We start from the raw sequence: 25,973 nt of genomic DNA, 5'->3' as shown, positions 1-25,973 counted from the left end.
CTCCAGCATCTGCAGTTCCTACTATCTCTTATTGTCTAAAGGTGCAGGTCCTCCCTATTACTCGATCACTCTGCCGTGTTGTTTTATTTACTGCAAATTCGTTTCTTGGACCTTGTTGTTTCTGTCTTCCTTTTTTTTTTTGGCCATCTGTCACTCTTGTGCTCTCTCTGTCCTCCCCCTGTTGGAACAAAGAACAAAGAAAATTACAGCACAGGAACAGGCCATTCGGCCCTCCAAGCCTGCACCGATCCAGATCCTCCATCTAAACCTGTCGCCTATTTTCCAAGGATCTGTATCCCTCTGCTCTCTGCCCATTCATGTATCTGTCTAGATACATCTTAAATGACACTATCGTGCCCACCTCTACCACCTCCGTTGGCAACGGAGTTCTTCACTTAAAGCCATAGAGACATACAGCACAGAAACAAGCCCTTTGGTCCAACTTATCCATGCGTTCCGTTATCTAAATAAACCTAGTCCTATTTGCCAGCACTTGGCCCATGTTTCTCTGAACCCTTCCTATTTGTATACACATCCAGATGCCTTTTGCATGTTGTAATTGTAATCGTATCAGCCTCCACCACTTCTTCTGGCACCTTATTCCATACACGCACCACCCTTTGTGTGAAAAGGTTGCCCTTTCAATCCCTTTTAAATCTTTCCCCTCCTTTTTTGAACTCCCCCACTCCGGGGAAAAGACCTTGGCTATTTACTCTGTCCGTGCTCCTCATGATTTTATAAACTTCCATAAGGTCACCCCTCGGCCTCTGATGCTCCAGGCAAAAATAGCCCCATCCTATTTAGCCTCTCCCTATAGCTCAAACCTTCCGACTCTGGCAACATCCTTGTAAATCTTTTCTGAACAACTTCAAGTTTCACAACATCTTTCCTATAGCAGGGAGACCAGAACTGCACATGCTTCCGTAACTATTTTACGTTCTGTTTTAATTTGCTGAAAAAAAAATTCAACAGTTGTTACTGAAAAATCCTGGCTTATGCTATCTTTTCCCAAGAAAGTTTGCATGACAAGAACTGGACTGATATGTGGGAAGCATCTTGCACTGACATTGTGTTAACTTGGAGTTTATTTAAGCTGAGAGGTTCATTGCAGCAATGTCCGATTAGAAAATGGAGGGAAGTGGGAAATCAAGAAATGGCCAGAACCTGGTTTAGATCATTTCTTCCTTAATGAAAACTTTTTAATGTCTATCTTATTTTGTACTTTATTCCTGTGGTTGCAGCTGTGTTATGACAATTGTGATGATTACTAACCAACAGGAATAGCCCATTCAACTGGTCAAGTCTGCTGTGCCATTTAATATCATCATGGCTGATTCAACAGTTTAGTGCCTTTTAACCACTCCCTAAACCCTTTACCCATTGATACCATTGATTATCAAAGATTCATAAACAATGACTTTTAAATATGCTCAAAGACTGAGCTTCCACAACCCTCTGGTAGAGAATTTCAAAGGGCCACCACCCTATTAGTAAAAAGGAATTTTCCTCCTCTCAGTCCAAAATGACACCCCCTGCCTCCCCCCACCCTTTTTATTTTTAAATTTGTGCCCCCTGGTTCTAATCTCTCCAGTCCAGGGACTGGACTATCTCGATTTCCCTTTTAAGCATTTTTAAAAATTTCAATGAGATCATCTGTCATTCTTTAAAACTGTAGAGAATACAGGCCAAATTAACAAAATCTTTCTTCATAGGACAGTCCTGCCATCGCTGAAGAAAAATCTGATGAGCTGCCTTTGCATGCCCTCCATAGCAATAATATCTTCCTAGAAATAAGGAGATCATAACTGCACACAGTACTCTAGGTGCAGTCTATCAAAGCTTCTGTACAATTTAAACAAGACTTCACTGCTCCCATACTCAAATCCTCTGAAATAAAAGCTAACATTCCATTATCCTTGCTAATACCTTGCTGCTCCTGAATGTTCGCCTTCAGTAGCTTATCAACAATGACACCCGGGTCCCTTTGTACTGTCTTCATTTAAGAAGTTCGCTGCATGTCTGTTCCTTTCACCTCCATGGATAACCTCACATTTTTCCACATTTGTATTCCATCTGTCACGTTCTTGCCTCAGTCACCTAAGTCTGCCCAAATCATCTCTTATGAGAATATTTTACAGTTTCCTCACAACATACTTTGCTGTTTTAATTCTTGTATCATTTTCAAATTGGAAATATTACATTTGGTCTCCCCATGTCCAAATAATTGGTATGTATTGTGAACAGCTGGACCCATGTACTGATCCTTGCGGTACCCATTAATCACAGTCTGCCAATTTGAGAATGACCAATTTATTCTTACTCACTGTTTCTTGTTGCTTAGTCAATTATTAATCCCTACCAGTACATTACCTCCTATACCACTGGCTTTAATTTGTCTAAACAACCTCCTGTAGGGCCTCTATCCAAAGTCTTCTGAAATTATGCCACATTCTTTATCAACTACTCTTGATCCATTTTGTTAGGTGTCCTTTTTAAGAATAGAACTCCCAAGTTTGTCAAACATGGTGTTCTATTTGCAAATCCATTCAGATCCATGGTCGTCGTTATTGAGACTCCAGAATTATTAATTCAATTTAAATTCCGTTTGCTGCCATGGTGGGTTTGAATGCTTATCCCTGGAGCATTAGCCTGGGCCCCTGGATTATGAGTCTCATAACATTATTACTGTATCCCCACCTCCCTTTGAACTATTATTCTGGACCAAATCTAGCAGAGTTGACTCTCCCTTAAAGTGACTTTGGGAGCATCAAATAAAAGTGGAGGAAGATAGGTAGCCTTGCCAGTGATGACCTTCTGCTGAGAATGAATTATCATTAGGTTTGCAACATCTTTAGTTTCAGGTTCCTCTTCTGATCCTTTTTAACCTTCTCCCCTTTTCTTTCTTCCATAACTATTGGATTTGCCCATTGAGGATCTCTACCAAACTTCATGTTTTGTTTATCTTCATTTCTCATCCCACCGTCAATCCCTTCTCATCCCACTCTCAATCCTGTCTCCTATCTCACTGTCATGCCCTTCCCTGACATTGTGGACCCACCCTGAGAACAGTTCTTGTTGTATAGTCTGGTGCCACACTAAGTTTAGATAGAATGGTTAAGGAGAAGGAAATATCAAGAATTGTCTTTAGGCTTAGCCTTCAAAGTAACACCATTTGTCATATGTTCATCCTAAGTACTGTTACAACGGCTGTCCTAGACCTAACAGGCTCTGGCCATAGAATCCCTACAGTGTAGAAGCAGGCCATTCAGCCCATCGGGTCCATCGAAGAGCATCTCATCAGACCCATCCTGCTACCCTAGTGCCCTGTATTTCACATGGTCAATCCACCTAATCTGCACATCTGTGGGAGGAAACCAAAGCACCAGAAGGGAACTCTCAGATACAGGCAGAATGTGCAAACTCCACACAGACAGTCACCCAAGGCTGGGTTCGAATCCAACTCCCTGGCTCTGAGTCAGCAGTGCTAACCATTGAGCCACCGTGCCGTGTTCTTAGATTGGTCCTTGCCTAATGTAACAATATCTTTGTATGGTCATGCCCATGTGCTGTCAGACTCTTTCATTCTTGAGAGTTGTGTAATCTACACCCAGTGTCAAACGTTGTAGTTGTCTCAGAGTGTTCTAACTCTGCCCACACACTGTGGCATTTGTAGCCCGGTGACACCATTGCAAGGTTGCTTCAGGGTCCTGAAGCTCTTACAACAACAGTACCAAATGTTGTCAACTGTTTTCCAGTATCGTGCCCAAGTAGCCATCATGCCCGGGGGAGATTTGGCACTATGAACAGGTTATTGAGCTCCGGAGCGTCTCTCCGCTGTATCTGATCTTGTATTCCTTTAAATGCCAGGCACATATCAGCTACCCTTTGCAACAGCAACTATGGGATTGCACTTGGGGACAGGAACAATGTCTGATGCTTCTTTTCACACGGGGATCAAGTATAGCTCTCATCAATGTATTTACTTTCATGAGTGGTTCCACTGGACTTGTAAATTCATGAATATTTCAGTGGACTTCTCAGTAAAGCAGCAATTTAATGATTTATTGATGATCTTATTCAAGCAGTATGTCGCAGGTGGCATTTCCTCGTTCTTGTACCTGTGTGTGTGAATATCAGGATGTGCGATCTGTAAGTACACAGAACACATGGAGAAATATATTAAGCCATGACAGGCCTTTTGATGCCTCAAGAACAGTAGCTGAAAAGGCAGTCACTGGAAAACCAAGATCTCTAAATTTAGTTTTGGAATTTCCCGAGTTCTGACTAAAACAGGTTTTATTTCACATCTGATGATCAGGGAAACATATCTGCATCTGAATTTGGTTAGTTGTTTATCATCCCTCCTCCACTATTGCCATCTGTCCAAGGTTTCACTTTTTTTTTTAAAGGAATTAATGATTAATTTGTTGGACGCTGCAGAAAACAAACCTGGGAGCAAACGCACAGGTGCATTTTATTTTTAAAATGTGCTTTTCTTAACCATGTTAGAACTTTTTTAAAAAAAACAAAATAGCCATTTGATAGTACATTGCTTGAATCTTGCTTAAAAATGACACATTTTGTTGAAGCTTTTCTAGTGCTTATTTTGCAAAAACATCAATTCAACGAGAAAACCCACCATATATATCGCATGACAGGAGAGTGCTGATTGGTTAGCAAGTGGACTTTAATAGAGCCATCACCATGGCAAATACACCCTTTATAATGATTGACAATTAAGTGTCATGCCTCCCTGGGTCAGCGCATTGGAAATCAATCCCTGCAATTCTTGCAGTCATTGTAAAAGCTCAAGGTTTTATTAAAGTTCACAAAATTCCCCAATTTACCCTGCCTTTGGTACTCCAGTAGACAGAAAACACATACTTATCAAGAATGACTCTTAATTATAGATAAATATGTTTTAAAATACAGGTAAACAAACTATTAGAAGCAATTGACACATCTCCTCTACTAATTAAAACTCTTAACCCATTATAAAACTGCACCCTGCAGATTTAAAAGAAACCATTGTTGTTATGGATGGATGGAAAACCTGTGAAGGCAATTTATTGGTCTCTGTTCACGGTTAATTGTAATGGTCCTTCTCGGCTTGCCATGACTTGCCGTGTCTCTTGTGCTCTCTCACGCTCTCTCGTGCTTTTTCTTTCGTGCTCTTTCTTTGTTTCACGTGCTCAAGCTTCTTTGACTTTACTGCAGGAGGCATACAGTGACTGATCTACCGCTTAAAGTCTCTGACTTGGTTAAAAACAGCAGTTTCTAGCCACTGCTGATGTAAAGTAAACTGGCTTTCTTTAGGCTTTACATCTTTTTTAACCGCAGAGAAAAAGACAGCATCTTTTCCAGAGGTCTAATATCTTCTGATCCTCACGTTCACATCCACAAGCTGTCCAGCTACCTGGGAGCCAATCACATTGTTCGCAGGTAGAAGGCCTTTGTCATCAAAAGCTAATCATTACTTTGCAGACCAATCAGCTACTTGTTGCCAGCCGAATCTCATTTTGTTCACATCCTCTGGTGTCAGTTCATCTGCAATTAGACCACTCCCACTGGTTGAACAAACAATAGGTTAAAAAACACTTACAATAAGTGCTGGCAGCTTTCTTTTTAAAGGGCATAAATCCTTTCCACATCCTTGGTTCTTTAAACAGTCCTTTTCCCATTTCTGGCCACAATCAAAAATGCAGAAATAAAAAGATACACTTACAAAACAGCCAGACTTTGTACAAGATTTTAACCCAGGCAGGATGATAGTTTTGATTGGTCACAGCACTGCTCTGAGAGATTAGCCAGTGAATGGCTGTCACCTATTTTGAGTTGAAATAGGCACAGTCCAGTGTACTTGTTCTTTCTGTCTGCAAAGAATAGAGCCATGTGCATTAATATAACTTCCAGTGTATGCAGTGTATTATGCAGTGAGCTCAACTAACAATCCTTAATTGGTTGTCAGCAAAATTGTTTGCACAATCAAGATTGTGTAGCAAATGTTATCCATTTGCAAGATTGCATCTAATGTTAGACAATTTGTTGTGACGTGTGCAAGCCCAGGCTGGTTGGGTACAGTCAGCATCTTGTTATGAATAGCCAAAGGATTATGTTATTCAATATAATCTGCTAATCTTTAGGATGTATGGCCTACATAACTGCACTGAAATTGCCATGCCACATTACTCATTTGTGTGATAGGCAGAGTTGTTGTGATCAGAATCTGATTCAGAAGCATGACAGTCACTGAGGATGTACCTGTACCATTAAGCATGGTCAGCTGACCAGGTTGGCTTGAACAACTGACACCACTCCTCTAATTTCTGCAGTTGTTCAGTGACTACACTCAGCAAAGATGAAGCTAAAATGACATTGCACAACTTTCTTCAATTCTAGGCTGAAGGAGGAAGGGGAAAATGAACATGCATTTTATCTTTATCTTCAAATTGGGACCTTGTGGGGCAACGTTCCTGTCTTACAAACCACCAAAGTTTTTTTTATTGTGATTATTGTGGGAAGGAAGAGAAATTTGTTTCTTTTTTTTAATAATATCTTTTGTACCTCTTATCCCTGGAATATCTTGAGCGTTGATGTGACTGTCACCAAATCACACATGTTAGGTGGTTTGGCGCCAGGTTGTCTGTTCCTGCTGGCACTAGTCAGCAAAATGTTAGCATTGGAAAATTCAAAACTTTCTTCTCCTTTTGACTGTTTTCTTTGAAGTGGATCCCTTTCAAATCCCTTCTAGTGGGTGGTTTGTGTTCTCACAAAGCTGTTGTGGCTAAAGTTCTATTCTGCACAGTGGAGAGAAAGCTCTCCCTGCCTCCCCTCAGTAGTACGTAGCCTACAATGAGCTCCCTTGATCAATGAGTGACTCATATTCTGGTCGGATTCTGCAAATTGTTATTTACACAGTGTAACTGTGTAGTTATATACAGTCTAACTACTGCTAGACTATAACGTACGCTCTATAATGGTTTATTTTAAATACCTCTGTCACCAGTACTGGCTATCCTGTCCCTCAATCACGATTACTGATGCCACTGCTACAATATGCTATAAAATCATGACCTCATTATCATATATCCATTCTCATTTATACAACACTGGCAAAGCTCAGCCATTAGGTGCTTGGTTCCCTAAAGCTAAACATTACAAAGTCTACATACAATAGTGGAAACAGTGTACTAATGTTAGGGGAGTTGAGACCAAAGCCAGGAAAACCTTTCAGTTAGGACCTAGGCTATTCATGAGTGCTTTCTGACAACACCTCTTTACACACCGATGGTGATGAAAATCTGAAGTTCCTTCCACCTAAAGGCTGCTGAGGTTTGTGCCAATTGAAAATTTCAAAATTTTGACAGATGGATTTTTGTTTGGTAAGGCTATTGAGGGTTATGGAACCAAGGCTGCAAGGGGGAGGTGATGGCTTGGCATTATTATTGTTAGACTATTAGGGGCAGCACAGTGGCTCGATGGTTAGCACTGCTGCCTCACCGCGCTAGGAACCTGGGTTCAATTCCACCCTCGGGCGATTGTCTGTGTGGAGTTTGTGTATTTTCCCTGTGCCTGTGGGTTTCCTCTGGGTGCTCGGGTTTCCTCCCACAGTGCAGGTTAGGTGGATTGGCAGTGTTAAATTGTCCATTGTGACCAGGGATGTGCAGACTAGGTGGATTAGTCATGGGAATTGCAGGATTACATGATAGGGAAGGGGAATGAGTCTGGATGAGATGCTTGTCGGAGGTGTAGACTCAGTGAGCTGTCAGGATTCTATAATTCTATGATTAATCCAGAAACACAGCTAATGTTCTGAGGATCAAGTTTTGAATCCCACCATAGCAAAATTCTGGAATTAATGGTCTAATAATGACCATGAAACCATTGATTTTCAAGAAAGGTCACTGTCCAGTCTGGTCTATATGTGACTTCAGACCCACAGCAATGAGGTTGATTCTTAACTGCCCTCCATGCCATTAGGGCTGGACAATAAATGCTGGCCTAGCCAGTGACACCCACATCCTGTCATTGAATGAATAAAGCACAGATGGAAATTAAGATATGAATTAGCTATTATCTGATTGAATGATCGAACAAGCTCCAAGAAGCTGCATGACACACTCCTTTGCCTAATAAATTGATCAATAGAGACATTTGATGAATGGATGTGTAGGATTAAGGACACTACCTCTTGGAGAACGGAGGAAGAATGGCATTCCTTAAAGTATTATTTACAACACGTTTGACTATTATGACTTGACGCTCACTCAGAAGATTGTGGTTCACGTGCGATGTTTGAAGTGCAACATTCTGTGTTCACTCTGTACTTTTTATCATAGTATGTGGCACCAAATATCTGCAGGGTCTGTTTGGAGATGAAGAGGTGGTATATCGAGAGAGACTCGTTTATCTTGACAACGGTCACTAAATGGAATTTATTTTTGCTGCACAGTTGAGCTCCATGTATAATTGGGTGTTTGGCAGAAAGTGGAGGAGCTTAAAATGGAACCATTGTCTGAGCTATTCAGATGTCATGGGCTGAATGGCTTTTTCTTGTTCTTGGTGATATTTCGGGTTCTCTTTTATTGGGATAGGTCAATGTGTGGCTGAAGTGTCAGTAATTTATAAACTAAGATTGTCCTGACATCCTTGATCCTTCTCAAGCTAAATTGCTTTCTGTTTACTTATTTGCTAAATTTCACTGATTCCATTGCTTGTCTTGTTCGTGAAGCTAAATGTTGCAGGAATAAATATATAACTTTTCAAAAACTGATAACTTTTTACATTTTTCTTTTCCAGGCACTACCCAAAGTCGTCATTCACTGCTGTGGCAGATACCCCAGAAAACCTACGCCTGAAAAAGCAGAGCAAGTTGCAGAGTCAAGTAAGTAACTTGGGCAGAAACGTATAATGCTGGAAATCCGAAATAAAATCAGAGTGCAGGCATATTCACCAGGTCAGGGAGAAGCAAAACTAATGTTTTAAGTCAGTGATGCTCTGATAAATACCAGTTTGTCTTTTATTGCTGTGTCAGCTTGGAATCTCTTGTTATCATCTTTTCCCTGGGCAGCTCATTCCCGGTAGGCTGCTGAAGGATGCCAGTTGTGTCAAGCTGTATGCATGAGGTTTGGCGAGTGACAAATGCTAGCTTTGTAAAGTATTGGTACCTTTTTGCTATTACAATTTTGTTTTGAGCATTTGTTGCCAAGTGGAGTCATACATCATGGAAACAGACCCTTCAGTCCAAGTTGTCCATGCCAACCAGGTTTCCTAAATTAAACTAGTCCCATTTGCCTGCATTAAGCCCATATCTCTCTGAACATTTTCTTATTCATGTACCTGTCCAAATGCCTTTTAAATGTTTTAATTGTACTTGCTGCTAACACCACCTCTGGCAGCTTGTTCTGTACACACGCCACCCTCTGGAAAAAGTTGCTCCTCAAGTCCCTTTTTAAATCTTTCTCCTCTCACCTTAAACCTATGCCATCTAGTTTTGGACTCCCCTATCCAGGGAAAAAAGCTTTGAGCATTCACCTTATCTATGCCCCTCATGATTTTATAAACCTCCTATAAGGTCACTTCTCAGCTTCCGATGCTCCAGGCAGAAAAGTCTCAGCCTGGCCAGGTTCATTTGAGCTGCTGTTGTGCTGTATTCATAGTGTGTGTATCTTCTGTGACCATTAAAAGTTGCCCAGTTCATATTGCAATGGGATACTTAATGTAATGACTTGGGCACATCAGTGTAACAATTACACCACTGTATTAGGAACTGAGATTTTGTGAATTTAAGATAGCTGAGAATAATTCCCATAAAATAACAGATTATCTGCTTAGTCATTGGCGTGGAAAGGCAGGAATCCATGAGAATTAATGTCAGGAGACCAATGGCAGAGGATGGAACAGTTGTGTGATGAAAGCTCTGGGAAACTAGAATTGGAAACCCTAGCTAACAGAGGATTTCATCCATTTGATGTTTGGCTCACCTCTAGAATGACGCTCAGTAAGTACCTCTGTGGATGAATATACAATGCAGTCCATCAAGTCGAAGCAAGTCGTAACCTGTTCTGTTGATGTTACTACAATATGAATGTGACAGCAAAACTGGCTAAGTAAATGGAGCTCTGTCTCATTTATGAAGATTTGTTGCCTTAATAGTAATAAACACAGGAATGAACTTGTTTTTATGTAAGGCCTGATGTAAGGGGCTTCGGATCATCTCAAAGTGCTTTGAAGTTCTTGTTGTAAGAAATGTGGTGTACACTGCACACAGCAAGATTCCACAAACAGTGAGGTGATAATTATTAGGGTGTTGGTTTTTGTAGAGGATGCTGGGAAAACTTCACAGCTCTTTGCAATCATATCGTGTGATTTGGAATGCAGCACCTTAGTGCTACTCTGGATGTGTTGGATCAAAGCTCCAAGGTGAAACTTGAACCTTTAAACTCTCTAACTGAGAGGACAGTGGTACTAACTGTGCCAAAGCTGAGGCCATGCAACTTGTGTCACCAGATAACTTGACAACTATTTACTTTACCCTTGGTTCTGTATGTGCAGTGGAATGACAACATTCGGGCTAAGCAATTCCACTGAGTACCTTCTTTAGGTACCATTCTTGCTGAGGTGTGAATTCCATAAATTTCTGCAGACCAGAAGCAGAATCGATTTAATTGGACAGCAAGCTTGAGACAAGGCAGTTCTACCGCCAGTCCCAATGATCAAGCCAAATCCATGTGGCATAATGTATGTGCCTTCAGTTGGGGAAATAGCCCAATGTTGGAACATTTGACTGCAGATCAAGAGGTCTTTGGTTCAAGTCCAGGTGCCCTCTTCATTTTGAGAAGGAGGTAGATATAGCTCTTGTGGCGAAAGGGATCAAGACCGATGGGCATAGGGCAGGATTAGCTCAATGATCTGCCATGAATCCTATTGAATGACGGAGCAGACTTGAGTTATATAGCCTACCCCTGCTCCTATTTTCTGTATTTCGGAATGAACCACAATTAAACAAGGTTGCAATTCCAAATTGAGAATAGAAAATTCTCCATTATAATGGGACAGTTCTGCTACCGATTTAAAAGCTAGACTTATTGACAAAGCTGACAGCAATTCCAACCTTTTTAGAAACAAATTGCAGCTGTTCTTTAACATTGTGCATTTATATTGCACCTTCAACATAATGCAATGTTGTTCGTTATGAACGCATGCTTTGTTAAAGCTCATATTGTCTTTTTAAAATGCATTTAATACAAAACCTTCCAAGAGCATTTTTACTTTTTTTATAACTTGAAAACAATAACCCAAAAATTGTTTATTTTACTGTTGATAAGTTAAATAGATTAATAGAAATTTCACACTTTATTAGGTTCGCTATTCCATTAGTAGGGAAGCTCTGTAATTGAATCAATAGTACTGCACAGACCAGCATTGATTGTACCTTCTAGTAGATACTGGTGTTTGAATTTCAGCAAATATGCGCACATAGACTGTAGCATCCTGATCAATTACCAGCAGCACCACTGGATTTGATATTTTGTTGCAGCCTCGAACTGTCTTGAAGGGGGCATGTGTGCAACACGTGCCTTAGTGCCAAACCAGTCTGCTTTGCTTCCCAAGACTAACCTTTTATCGATGGAGATCTTTTTTGAGTAAAGCAGTGACGAGATGACATTGTAACCTTGGGGAAGCCAGCAGTATAAAGATTTTCCAGACTAGTGAAAAATGCCAAATAGGCTGCAGAGAGAAATTACCATCTCTTCTCTCAATCGGTTTGTGGGAGCTTTTGTTGTCATTGCTTCTTTTCCCCTGTTGCTGATTTAACAGGGCAGACAAGAGGTCTGTTCAATAATTTCAAATCATCATTTGAATGAGATGTTTGAGTGATGTTTGACTCATTGATTCTGAATTTGCAGACCTGGAGGCTGTGCTGGTGCAAGCAACCAATATTCTGTGTTCAAAGTGTGACCATGGCTATTTCGAGATTGTATATAGCTCTTCCGGTGGAGCAGCCTTTTATTTTACAATGACATTAAACTGCCAGGCCATGGGGTTTTTAAAATGTAGTTTTCTTTCCTCCTCCCTCAGGACATTGCAATACCTGCTCAAGGCGATATTTCCCATAGGAACATGAATAGGCTGTTCAGCCATCAGAAATGTCCACCATTTTAGATCGTGTCTTATCTTCTCGATGCTATTTTCCTGCAATCTCCATTTTTGTTTTCTCAAGTGGTAGTTATTTGCTAATACTAATTTATTTGAATTCTTCATTTAAACAAGTCCCTTGGCTGCCTAGTGTTTTCTGTATCTTCGTCCATGAATGCAGACTCTAAGTAATGATTAAGTTTCTCTTCTACTTCCCTGTTCTCCATGATGACTTCTACTGTTTCCAACAGTAATGGGCTCCATTTATCCTTGGTAACCTTTTTCCTTTCATGTATGAATAGCGTTTACAACCCATCTTTTTATATTCCTCACCAGATTGCATTCATAGTCCTTCTTTGTATTTTCTTATTGGTTTCTTTTGACCGCCTTTTCTGGGTCCTAGGTTGCTCCCAATGTGGCTTGCCTTTTATTAATAGCATCCTTTATAAGCCATTCCTAATGCAATCTTTAACAACTTTTGTTGACCATGGTTGATTCAACTTTTTCCTTTGTGTGTTTGTGCTGTGGAGATATGTATCTCTTAAATACTGGCTTACTGTCAAATCTTTCAGTGTATTTTCCTAATCCACCATGGCCAACTTGCCCTTATACTGCCATAGTTTCTGAACTTCAATTTAAGAACTCCGGTTCAGAAAGAGCTATGTTGCACTGAAACTTCATATTAAAGTCCATCATATTGTTGTCACTACTTCTTAAAAGGAAATACAACAAGATTTATGAAATAACCCTTTCTCATGACACCACACAATCTAAAATAGCGCAATCCCTATTGGCTCTTCAACATGCTGTTCCAGAAACCCATCTCGTACACACTTCAGAGATTCTTCCTCCACAGCATTATTGATGATTTGGTTAACCCAGTTTATATGCAAACTTAGGTTGTCTCTTAATATTGCATTACTCACATCACATGCATCTCTAATTTCTTGATTTATAGTGTGCCTAACATGAGTGCTACAGTTTGGTATTGTGTAAATAACTCCAACCAGTGTTTGCTTTCCCTTGCTGTTTTCTCGCTTCATCCAATCCTGATCATTTGATTGATTGATCATCTATTACAAATTTGCTGATGTCATTCCTTATGAGGAGTGAAACTCCATTTCCTTTTTTCTTTCTTTTCTTATCACTCCCAAGTGTAAAATATCATTGGATATTGAGTTCCCTATCTTGGTCACCCTATAGCTGCTTCTCTAATGGCAATTAACTCCTGTTTCCTGAAAATTGTACATTCAAATCATTAACATTTTTGTGCCATGCTATATGACTGTGATGAAGTACCTTTAGTTCAGTCTTTTTAACATTATTGTCCATTTTTGGTTCTATTTTTGCTATTACTCCATCGTTTTGCTTCCCTTGAATTTGAGCATGTTCTTGGGTTTCTTGGGTTTCTACCCACCTGCTAATCTTGTCTTAGATTTTCTCAAACATCCCTGTGAGGCTGTTTTTTTCCCAGTCCTTTCAAGATGCAAAAATCTTCCATTTTGTACACATTCCACCTAACTTAGAACTTGGCTTAAATGGGTCAATTTGTCTCCTGTTTCTGTACTCACTAGTACGTGGGACTGGAACTATTCCAGATATTACTGCTTTGCTGATTTTTGCTTTTCAATCTCATTTCCTGTTCCCTGAAATCTGTTTTCAGGATTTCATTGCCCACTCCTATCCATGTATTTGGTACCAACATGGACCACCACCTCTGGTTGACCCTGCCCCAGAACAATGTCTTGCAGTCGTTCTGTAACATCTTTGACCCTGGTTACAGGAAACAACATGCCATTACGGAAGCAGAAAAGCCTGTCTGTTCTTTTAACTGAAGGATCCTTTATCAGTTACTTCCTCCCTCTTGAACAGCTAAACTATCCATGGCATCTTTCACTTCTCTGAGGAACCATCACCCTTACCAATATTAAAGCTGGAAAGCTGATTTGTGAACAATATTAGGGTTCCTGCACTACTTGTCTGGTTATCTTGGACTACCTATTCCTTATCTGTCTGCATTTCCCTGAACTGTGTTGCAACCACCTTCCTAAACATGCTATCCATGTAGTCCTCTGTCTTGCGGATAAACAAGTGTTTCTTCAACTGACACTTGAATTCTGAAATGTGGAGCTCGTTGTACAGATAGTGACACTTCTAGCAGATTTATTCATCTCTGATGCATGGTGCCTCCATGAGTTTCCAAATGCCAACAGGCTGTACCGTACACTTGGCTGAGCTGCCCTGCCATATTTTAGTATTTTAATTGTACCACCAACTAGAATTAGAATCACTTACCAGTCACATCCAGCTCCTTCCACGGCACCAAAGTAGACGCCAAAAACTGATGCAAAGAAAGTAAGTTTTCAAAAAAAAAGGAGCTAGAAGCACCAGGACCTCTCGCCCCCTTTTCTCCCTCGTGTGCTCTCTCACCCTCCTCTTCCCCCACCCCCCACCATATCAGCGATGGAGTTATCACTTTCTCTTCCCCCTCAACCCTCCTGACAAACCTTTGCCCCAGAGGAGGGCAACTACATTTAGCCCTACCTGGCAAGCATCCCCCTACAGAGTACAAGTGTTTTGAGCTTTTGCTGGTCTCATCACTCAGTTGTTAGGGTATAGAGGAAATCCCCTATAATTTTATGGCGCTCCCTCCCTCTCTGCTACAGCTCCAGTTTCAGTACTTGTTCAGCTGTCTTGGGAGCACCTACATTTACTTCTTCAGGGTCCCTCTATGTGACATGCAAACAGCCACCTTCTCTGACAACAGATATTTATCTTTTGTAGAGAGACAGCTGAGTCTTCAACCTTCCTACACTGGCCAATAATAATCTTTCCACCCGGCTATCTGTGATCTCTCTGATGCCAATCTTGCCATCTTTTGCTTCTGGCATTTCAAATGCCACCAAAGGGGCAGGAAAACATTCAAATCATCTGCAGCACAGAAATGGACCATTCATCCCAACTAATCTGTGCTGGTCTTTATGCTCTGTGGGGGTCTCCTTCCACCTCTCTGTATATTATTTAATATACCTTGATATTCCCTTCTCACTTAACTAGCTGTCTCTTAAATGCATCGATATTATTTGTCTTAACCACTCTCTTTGGAAGTGAGTTCTACATTCTTTGATGAAAGAAGTTTTTCCCACATTCCCTACTGGACTTTTTAGTGAATATCTTGTATTGATGGCTCCTAGTTTTGGTCTCGCCCAAAAGTAGAAACATCCCCTCTACACCCAGCCTATCAACCCCTTTTGTAATCTTAAGTGTCCAAGTGTGATTAAATCTTTTAACTCCTGGAGCTTGTGTGGTGAGTGGAGGGGGTGATGAAGAGGAAGATGCATTGCACTAATGCAAAGGGTTGTTATCAGATTGGCTGATTTCTATTTGCTTCCTGTCCAGGCATGAAAGAAATGTTTGTCTTAAGACTGCTGCATTGTGCAGAACATTGTATATTTAAAAAATGGAAATATATATGTTTATATTTTTTCTTTTGTGGGATGTGGACATTGCTAACAAGGTCAGCATTTGTTGCCCATTCCAAATTGAACTGTGTGGCTTGGTAGGGGCCATTTATAAGGGCAGTAAGTTGCCCCCACATTGTGGGGGCCTGGAGTCACATGCAGGCCAGACCAGATAAGGATAGCAGATGTTCATCCTGAAAGGGAACCAGAATATATTAATAATAGAGCGTAGAGCTGGATGAACACAGCAGGCCAAGCAGCATCATTTTGGCCTGCTGTGTTCATCCAGCTCTACACCTTCTTATCTCAGATTCTCCAGCATCTGCAGTTCCTACTATCTCAGAATATATTAATCATTGCTTTATAGTGCAGAATCTGTGCCTTGCTGACAAAGGAAACTTAGTGTAGAAGCTGTTCATATTAAACTCCTCAGGACAGAGGCAAGAATGCTAAATTTCAGCAACAAGTCAGCAAGTGAACATGCAAGAAAAATTTCTTTTTTAAAAAGTTTTTGTTTCTCTCTTTCTCACTCCCTTAAATGTTTGGTTAGAAATGTTTCCAGCTAGGGTTTGTCAGCTTCCCAGTGACATTTATTCAGTCATGTGAGTATTCTCTAGAGCTGGTTTTCTTGAGTGGGAGGAAGCATGAGCTCCGGCATAATGATAGTGCCTGCAGCTCCTCGAAAATATCTCTGACCCTTTTCGTATCCAAGCCGAGGGCACAAATATTAGACTTGGCCAGGATTTCAGAACATGCTCGTTGGCTATTAATACACTGGGTGGTTTGTTCAACTGCAGGCCAGTTGATTAGTGCCTGATTTGTAACTATTTCTGAGGAATGGGGAAGGGAGAGAACAAAAACAATTGGTTGCAATCTGTAGCAAGCAGCCCATTGTTGATAACCTGGGCACTGGTGGCAGAGCTTGTCTTAGGGAATGGTTGATACATGATGAGGGAGTGTGTGCATATTTCTTCACTAGTGGTTAGAGAAGATTAACCTCCTGGGTACTATGAGCAGCCCGGGTTCGGGGGTGGGGGAATGTGGAAAAGGTCAGTGTGCCTTCTTTTAATATATTCTTTGACCACATTTCTTTATTGATTAATTTTTTTAATATATTCGTTCATGGAATGTGAGCATCACTTGCTGGGTCAGCATTTATTGTCCATCCCTAATTGTTAAATTAGTCACATTGCTGTGGCTGTGGAGTCATATGTTGGCCAGACCAGGTATGCCAAAAATTTTCCTTCCCTAAAGTACGACATGGTGATGTGGTTGCCATTAAGTTAGCTTCTAATTCCAGAAATTATCAAATTCAAATTTCACCATTTGCCGATTGTAGGATTTGAATCCATGTCTCCAGAAGATAAGCCTGGGATTCTCGATTCCTAGTCCAGTTACATTAGTACTATGCCACCACCTTTCCAGAGGAACCTAGGGAAAAGACTAACCGATTGAGGGCAATCTTGTGACGAAACCTCCAGGATAATGCCCCACCAGAGCTGGCAACCCGACTGTTTGAGTATAGAGTCAGGTTTGCGTCTTGCTTTCTTCCTGACGAGATGATCTCTGTGTTTTCATTGCTAACAAGATACTAGGGAGTATATTACTAACAAAAAAAACCCAAAGAACTGCGGGTGCTGGAAATCAGAAACCAGAACAGAAATTGCTGGAGAAACTCAGCAGGTCTGACAGCATCTGTTGAGAGAAAGCAGAGTTAATGTTTCTGTCCCGAAACATTAACTCTGCTTTTTCTCCACACATGCAACCAGACCTGCTGAATTTTTCCAGCAAAAAAAATTTCTGTTCTTATTACTAGAGAATAAATGCTGTCTGTAGCCCCAAAATGGTACAAGCCCCAACCTACAGGAAAGGAGTGTGTAAATTTACAGGATATAATGTCAGATGTGATAGTTTAACAACATTATTTTGTAAAGCTCTTTATGGCTGCTTTCTTTAATCCTGTATAATCTTGTAATTTATTGTTGCATTACAAAACTAGTCATTTTAATTTTTCTTTTCAGTTGTATTTTGAAAAGAAAAAAAAGTTATTTTTTTAACCTTTGCTTTACATTTTAAAGACAAGATGTCAGATGGCCAAAATGTAAGGTGTGTAGCCACAGCTTGAAGGAATAGCAGCCCTTTATGGTTAGAACAGCTACCTCCTTGAGTTTGTCAGTACTAAGAGTTGAATCACAGGAATTGGAGTAAATTATTCTGCATCTTGATCCTGTTTTATCCATATAATTAGATCATAGCTTATCTGTGACTATAATCCATTTACTGGTGGTTTCTTCAGTTTTGCAGAACAGTGGTTTAAAAATGAGCAGCACATTCCTGCACCCACGTTAATACTTAATCATGCAGCATTATCAAAAATCTACTGAGCACTTACCACATCTGATATTTGGCTAATTATTTTCTGCATTTTCTTCCATCTTGTGTACTGACCACATTTGCTCTTCGTCCAACACATCTGAAACACGTTAAACAGTCATGTATTTCATTGCTGTTTGTGGAATTTTTTCTTCATTGCTAATTGATCACTCAGTTTGCCCAGACAATAGTCACTACATTTCAAAAGTTACTTATTACCTGTGAAGTGCTTCAGGGTGCCCTTGAGGAGGGGGCATCCTCTCCGTTGCCATAACAACACTTTGTATTTAAATAGGACTTTTTAACACAGTGAACCATGCACTGGGCAGGACAGATCTTAAATCTGGCTGAAAAGAGACATCTGCTGTTTAAAGCAGAATGTCAATTTCAGATGATCACATCAATTTATCCAATAGGAGAAACATCTTATAAGCATTTCAGGGGGCTGTAGTGACAAACTTGACAAATCCAAATCAAAAATATTAGGATTGGTATTCCAAAGAGGGGTGCGTATTAAGATGCCTCTTAAATAATGAGAGAGCTGGAGAGATTTGGCGAAGGAACTTCAAAGTTTCAGTCACATGAAGGCACGTGTGTGAATGGTGGAGGCGAATGGCTAGAAGTGGAGGAATTGAAGAGTACCTGGAGACCTGTGGGCTTGATGAGCATTTCATATAGAGGAAGGATTGAAACCATGGGCTCCTTTTGAAGATGAGGATGAAAATTGTGATGTTTGTGAACTAGAATCCGATGTTGGTCAGTGAGCACAAGGGTGATAGGCCAACAGGTCTTGGTGTGCTTTGGGATACCAGGCAGCAGATTTGGATGGGCTGGGTTTTAGAGAAAGTGGAAGTTGGGAGGCTAAGCTGGGAGACCATTGGAATTGTCAATTTTGGAGGTAAAAGCTTGGCTGAGGAACTTTGCAGTAAGTGAGCTGAGGCCAGGATGAAAATATCGACGAGATGGGGGTTAGCGGTTCTTTGGAATAGTAAGAACACCCAAAATGCAAACATTTCTATTTAACCTTTTCAAAAATCTGCTTTGAGTATAGGCAGATGTTTGAGCACCATTAACAACTCTGAATTAGATCAGTGATCTGTTCAGCCGACTGTAGTGGATTTGCAATCTCTCTTGCCTAGCATGTTGGGATTATTTTTGCACAGTTTGACGTAGTATGCACAGGCATGGACCTGGCCCCACTGTAAATCCCTGGCTTTCCTCACAAGCCCTGACATGGGTCTCTTTTAGGGGCAGGCTTTCCTTGCATATCTTGGAGAACTTCATACCCACAACCTTCCACCCCTTTTCCCTTATTGACATCCAAATGACCTGTAAGACTTGATGTTCAGACCAAGCTGGCAGAAGGGAGATAATGTTGCCTTCCTTATTTGAGACCCTGGCTACACGCACACTTCCGTGCAAATTACTAAGTGAGGTTTATTGTTAATTTGGGGCATTCCATCATTTTAATTAGTGTTTCCAAAAGTTAATTGCTACATAAAATATTCATAAAGTAGGAAATATGGAACATGATTTGTAGCAAAATAGGTTTACAGCTTTGTTCACGTTTATCTAGTCTGGACTCATTTATCATTGAAGCAATTATACATTGAAATTCTGTGTGATTTCCTTCCAGATTAAGTTGGATAAATGTTGCCTCTAGCACTTTTGAATCAGATATTGTTCTGGTGGATCAGCCTTGCTTATAAGTGCAGAAAATTGTTGTGGTGCAGATAGTCATAGAGCTGTACAGCACAGAAACAGACCCTTTCGTCTAATTCGTCTGTGCCGACCAGATATCCTAAATAAAACAAGTCCCATTTTCCAGCATTTGGCCCATATCCATGTAAACCCTTCCTATTCATATACCCATCCGGATGCTGTTCAAAATGTTGTAATTGTACCAGCCCCCCACCATTTCCTCTGGCAGCTCATTCCATATACACACCACCCTCTGTGTGAAAAACTTGTCCCTTAAGTCCTTTTTTATATCTTTCCCCTCTCACCTTAAGGTCTTTTCCCTACCCTAGGGAAAAGACCTTGTTTATTCACCCTATCCATGTCCCTCATGATTTTATACACCTCTGTAAGGTCACCCCTCAGCCTCTGATGTTCCAGGGAAAATAGCCCCAGTCTATTCAACCACTCCCTATAGCTCAAATCTTCCAATCCTGGCAGCATCCTAGCAAATCTTTTCTGAACCCTTTCAAGTTTTACAACATCCTTCCTATAGCAGGGAGACCAGAATTGAACACAATATTCCAAAAGTGGCCTTACCAATGTCTTGTATAGCTGCAACATGACCTCCCAGCTCCTACACTCAATGCACTGACCGATTAAAGGCAAGCATGCCAAATGCCTCCTTCACTATCCTCTCTACCTGCGACTCCACTTTCAAGGAACTATGAACCTACACTCCAAGGTCTCTTTGTTCAGCAACACTCCCCAGGACCTTACCATTAAGTGTATAAATCCTGCCCTGATTTGTCTTTCCAAAATGCAGCACTTCACATTTATCTAAATTAAAATCCATCTGCCACTCCTCAGCTGATTGGCTCATTTTATCAAGATCCCGTTGTATTCTGAGGTAACCTTCTTCACTGTGCACTACATCTCCAATGTTGGTGTCATCTGCAAACTTACTAACCATACCTCCTACGTTCACATCCAAATCATTTATATAAATGATGAAAAGCAGTGGACCCAGCACCGATCCTTATGGCACACCGCTGGTCACGGGCCTCCAGTCTGAAAATAAACCCTCCACCACCCTCTATCTTCTACTTTTGAGCCAGTTCTGTATCCAAATGGCTAGTTCTTCCTGTATTATATGTGACCTGACCTTGCTATCATGAGGAACTTTGTCGAACGCCTTACTGAAGTCTATACAGACCACGTCCATTGCTCTTCTCTGATCAATCATCTTTGTTACTTCTTCAAAAAACTCAATCAAGTTTGTAAGACACAATTTCCCATGCAGAAAGCCATGCTGACTCCCTAATCAGTCCTTGCCTTTCCAAATACATAAATGTCTTGTTCCCTCCAACAACTTGCCCACAACTGATGTCAGGCTCACTGGTCTATAGTTCCCTGGCTTTTCCTTACGACCTTTCTTAAATAGTAGCACCATGTTAGCCACCCTCCAGTCTTCCAGCACCTTGCCTGTATCATCGATAGCCACAAATACCTCAGCAAGGGGCCCAGTAATCACTATCTTCCCATTGAGTTCTAGGGTACACCTGATGAGGTCCCAGGAATTTATCCACCTTTATGCGTTTTAAGACTTCCAGTACTTCTTCCTGTGTATTATGGACATTTTTCAAGATGTTACTATTTATTTCCCCATGTTCTCTATCTTCCATATTCTTGTCTACAGTAAACACTGATGCAAAATACTCATTTAGTATCTCCCCCATCTCCTTTGGTTCCACACATAGGCGGCCCTGCTGATCATTAAGGGGCTCTATTCTCTTCTGGGTTACTCTTTTTTTGTCCTTAATGTATTTGCAGAATCCCTTTGGATTCTTGTTAACTCTATTTGCCAGAGCTATCTCATGTCCCCTTTTTGCCCTCCTGATTTCCCTCTTAAGTATACTCCTACTGCCTTTATAGTCTTCTAGGGAATCATTCGATCCCTGCTGAGTATACCTGACATATGCTTCCTTCTTATTCTTGACCAAAACTTCAATTTCTCTAGTCATTCACCATTCCCTACACCTACCAGACTTTCCTTTCACCCCAACAGGAATATATCGTCTCTGGACTCTTCTAATCTTGTTTTTGAAGGCTTCCCATTTTCCAGCCAAGCCTTTACCTGCGAACATCCATCCCCTATCAGCTCTTGAAAATTCTTGCCTAATACCATCAAAATTGGCCTTCCTTCAGTTTAGAACTTTAACTTTTAGATCTGGTCTATCCTGTTCCATCACTATTTTAAAACTGATAGAATTATGATTACTTGTCCCAAAGTGCTCCCCCACTGACACCTTCATCACCAGCCCTTTCTTATTTCCCAAGAGTAAGTCAGGTTTTGCACCTTCTGTAGTAGGCACATCCACATGTTGAATCAGAAAATTTTCTTGCACACACTTAACAAATCCCTCTGCATCCAAGCCCTTAACACTATGGCAGTCCCAGTCCATGTTTAGAAAGTTAAATTCCCCTACCATAACCACACTATTATTCTTACAGATAACAGAGATCTCCTTACAAACTTGTTTCTCCATTTCCTGGTGACTAATGAGAAGTCTATAGTACAATATCAATAATGTGATCATCTCCTTCTTGTTTCTCAGTTCTACCCAAATAACTTCTCTGGACATATTTCTAGGAATATCCTCCTGAAATACAGCCTTAATGTTATCCCTAATCAAAAATGCCACTCCCCCTCCACTCTCACTCTCTTTCGATCCTTCCTATAGCAGAGGCAGAGGAGAAGATGACGTCACTGAGAGATCTTGGGCTGAAATTGCAAACCAGAGACAACGATTGGGAGATGGTAAGAACTGCCGATGCTGGAGTCTGAGATAACACTGTGTGGAGCTGGAGGAGCACAGCAGGCCAGACAGCATCAGAGGAGCAGGAAAGCTGACATTTCGGGTCGGGACACTTCCTCAGAAATTTCTGAAGAAGGGTCCTGACCTGAAACGTCAGCTTTCCTGTTCCTCTGATGCTGCCTGGCCTGCTGTGTTCCTCCAGCTCCACACAATGATTGATTGGGAGGATTTGATTGCTATCTCCTCTCACATTGTGATCTTCACTCTAGTGTTTGGAATTGATCAGTACTTCTCTTAACTGCAAGTACTTATCTGGGCATTTGACTTTATTTGCGTGGAAGCATCATTTAATAGTTTGCTTTCTCAGACTACTGTCAATATCCAATGGCATTGCTGCATTGTTGGGGTGTAAGACCATAAGACACAGGAGTAGAAGTAGACTATTCAGCCCATCGAGTATGCTTTGCCATTCAGTGAGATCACGGCTAAACTGATACTCCTCAATTCCACTTTCCTCATTGTTTTTTCCCTGTAACACTTGATTCCTTTACTGACCCAAAATCTCTCTATCTCACACTTGAATATATTTCATGATCCAGCCTCAATAGCCCCCTGTGGTAAAGGATCCCACAGATTCACACCCCTCAGAAGAAAGTTAAATGTATGACTTTGTTCTAAGATTATGCCGTCTGGTCTAGACTCTCTTACAAGGGGGGAAACAACCATTCCACACCCTAATTTGTCAAGTCTCCTAAGAATCTGGTGTGTTTCATTCTTCTGTAGTCTAGCGAATATATGCCCAATCTACTCAACACCTCACCTAGTATCAGCACAGTGAGTCTTCTCTGCCTCCAATATCATTATATCTGCCCTTAGATAAGGGGGCCAAAATTGTTCACAGTATTCCAGCTGTGGTCTGACTAAAACCTGTACAGTTTCAGCAAAAGTTCCCTACCATTACTGTCTGTTCCCTTTCAGTTACTTCAACAGTTGACTTGGGAGAAATGGCAATGTGTATTGCGGTATTCAGGACAAACAGCATCTAGACCCTGAAGGAGGGCCCAGTGTCTCTGATTTGAACTTTCTGTAGCTGGAGGGCACAGGCAATGAATGTATCTGTTACAAAAACAGAAGTTGCTGGAAAAGCTCAGCAGGTCTGGCAGCATCTGTGAAGGAAAGACAGAGTTAACGTTTCGGGTCCAGCGACCCTTCCTCAGAAATGGACCTACTGGGATTTTCCAGCAACTTTGGTTTTGTTCCCAATTTACAGCATCCACAGTTCTTTTGGTTTTTATTTGAATGTATCTGTTTGCACCTGTTACTTGCCTTAATTTCATGATCTGGGTTTTATTAGGGTAGCCAGTATCTCTATCTAAAAAGTGCATCTGTTGTGAAGATCTCTTTCTGATCGAACGGAGGTAGAATTTTGAATTGATCAGTTGCTGTTCGACCCAATTCTGTAATCTCTGCTTTTGCATGGCAACGTGCACATTCTCAGAACCTCCCAGTAGAGCTTCCCATGTACTTGTTTACTGAGGAGGTCATCGAAGTAGGTGGGCATCATGCGAATTTAGATACAGCAAGATCCCACTCCAAGCAGTAATGGAATAAATGACCCCATTGACCTCTTTGTTTTGGTGATGGTTTGAGGGGTGGCCTCTGGTCAGGACATCGGGAGCTTTGCCCAGCTTCCTAGAGCCAAAATTGTCAATAAGCCATGAGTGCCCGAAGAGTGTGATTGGTAAATGGTGCTTCTGCAGCTCAAATTGGACAATTACTTCTTGTCTCAGTGTGGTTAGGGACAGGGAGGGGGAATTGCGGGGGGTTAAGCTTGTTAAGACTGCATGTGGCAGTTAGAGGTTGTTGTTTTGAATTGAGTTGGTAGCGACTGTGTATAAGATCATTAATAAGTTGGAAGTAGCAAAATGAGGCAAGCTGGGGTAGAAACCACAGCGGATATATTGTACAAAGCAGATTAATGATCTCTTCCCTTATGGAAAATGCCCAGGTCGATAAGATAAGGAGGCACTGATCGCTATTAATAAAACACCATGGTAACATGATGATTCCTCTCCATTGCACATGCAAGGAGCCAAATATAGTGGTGCTAGAAAATATCTGGAGGTTGCAGAATGAGAGAGAGAGAGACAGCAGAGAAAAGGTGCTCTGCGCATGCCTCTGAGTAGTCGGGTGACCGCGTGTTCCAAGTGCGTTATTCCGCAGGGCAGTGGTGGACTGAGGAAAAGACAAGATCTGAAACAAACAAGAATAAAACGGAAACTGCTGGAAAATCTCAGCAGGTCTGGCAGCATCCGTGGAGAGATGAACAGAGTTCATGTTTTGAGCCCAGCAACCCTTGTACAGAATTGAAAAGACCTGCTCCCAGCCTCATTCTTCCACAATTTGAGCTGGTTGGATCATTCACTGAATTGGACGGAGGAAGGGTAGATGTGATTCGGTGAGCAAATAAGTAGCCTGAAGTACAAGGAAACTGAATCCAAGCCTGGACTGGTCCCAGGTCAGGAAATTGCAACCACAGATATTGTTACACTACTTGTGACTATTGGCAGGAATGGAGAGAAATCAAATAGCTGACGTTACCTATTCCACTTGCTGCTACTGTACCTGGTAGCTGTCCATGTGGCATTTTAGGGACAGTACCTGTGGTATCTGACTTTGAGGCCCCATCACGGTCAACTATTCAGTGGACCTCTGAATTATTTGGGCTCAAAAGAAAAGGGCTGGGAGAGAGGGGTGATGACATGTCCAAGTGGAATACAGTCCACAAACTATCACACAACAACTTGTATTTGTTTAAAACATTAATAAAATGTGCCAAGGTGTTACACAGGAGTGCTTAAAAAAAAAATAGTTTCACACCAAACCTTGTTGGGAGATATGAGGGCAGACATCCAAATGCTTGTTCAAAGATGTAGGACGTGGGAGTTTGTGATAGGAAGATAGAGTGTGGGCGGTGAGGAGGAGAACAGGCAGTGAGATTTCAGCAAGGAATTCCAGAGCTCAGGACCTGAGTAACTGAAAGAATGACCACCAATTTAAAATCCGGGCTTTGTGTGAGGCCAGATTTAGTGAGTGCAGAGATTTTTGGGCAAGAGGAGGGTACAAAGGTGAATAAGGTTGAGATCATGAGATTGGGAGAGCAGGATAAGAATTTTAAGCTCATGGCTGTGCAGGGAGCAGTGTGTTTAACAGCATTGCAGCTTTGGTTTTACCTGAGATCTGAAGTTGCTGCTTTGTGTGACTTGAACAAGATGTTCCTGTCTAAAAAGGTAAAGAATTTGATGCTGGCTGGAATGCAGTGTTTAATGTAGCAGGAACTCTGTTAGGAGTGTAGAAATACAATTCCCTATTTCTGGAAATTAATTAGAATTGATGGGAAGCAGGCCATTGAACTGAAGGGTTTGAAATGTTCTTTTTGATGCTTGAATACATATTCATCCCCCCCTCTCTTCTCCAACCTTCACAAATAAAATCTTTCCAAGTA

The 25,973-nt window shown here is 41.2% G+C and overlaps 1 protein-coding gene across 1 annotated transcript in view; it reads left to right on the top strand.

Moving 5' to 3' along the window:
* lasp1 (LIM and SH3 protein 1) overlaps positions 1-25,973 on the top strand; it is a 164,059-nt gene that overhangs the window by 70,419 nt on the left and 67,667 nt on the right. Inside the window, exon 3 of the mRNA XM_048614590.1 lies at positions 8,800-8,884. Coding sequence (XP_048470547.1) covers positions 8,800-8,884 — 85 coding nt within the window. The remainder of the gene's footprint in view (positions 1-8,799; positions 8,885-25,973) is intronic.

The sequence above is a fragment of the Rhincodon typus genome, chromosome 30 (genome assembly GCF_021869965.1).
Source record: "Rhincodon typus isolate 14 chromosome 30, sRhiTyp1.1, whole genome shotgun sequence".
In the NCBI taxonomy this organism is placed as follows: domain Eukaryota; kingdom Metazoa; phylum Chordata; class Chondrichthyes; order Orectolobiformes; family Rhincodontidae; genus Rhincodon; species Rhincodon typus.
This window is presented reverse-complemented; position numbering and strand designations above follow the sequence as displayed.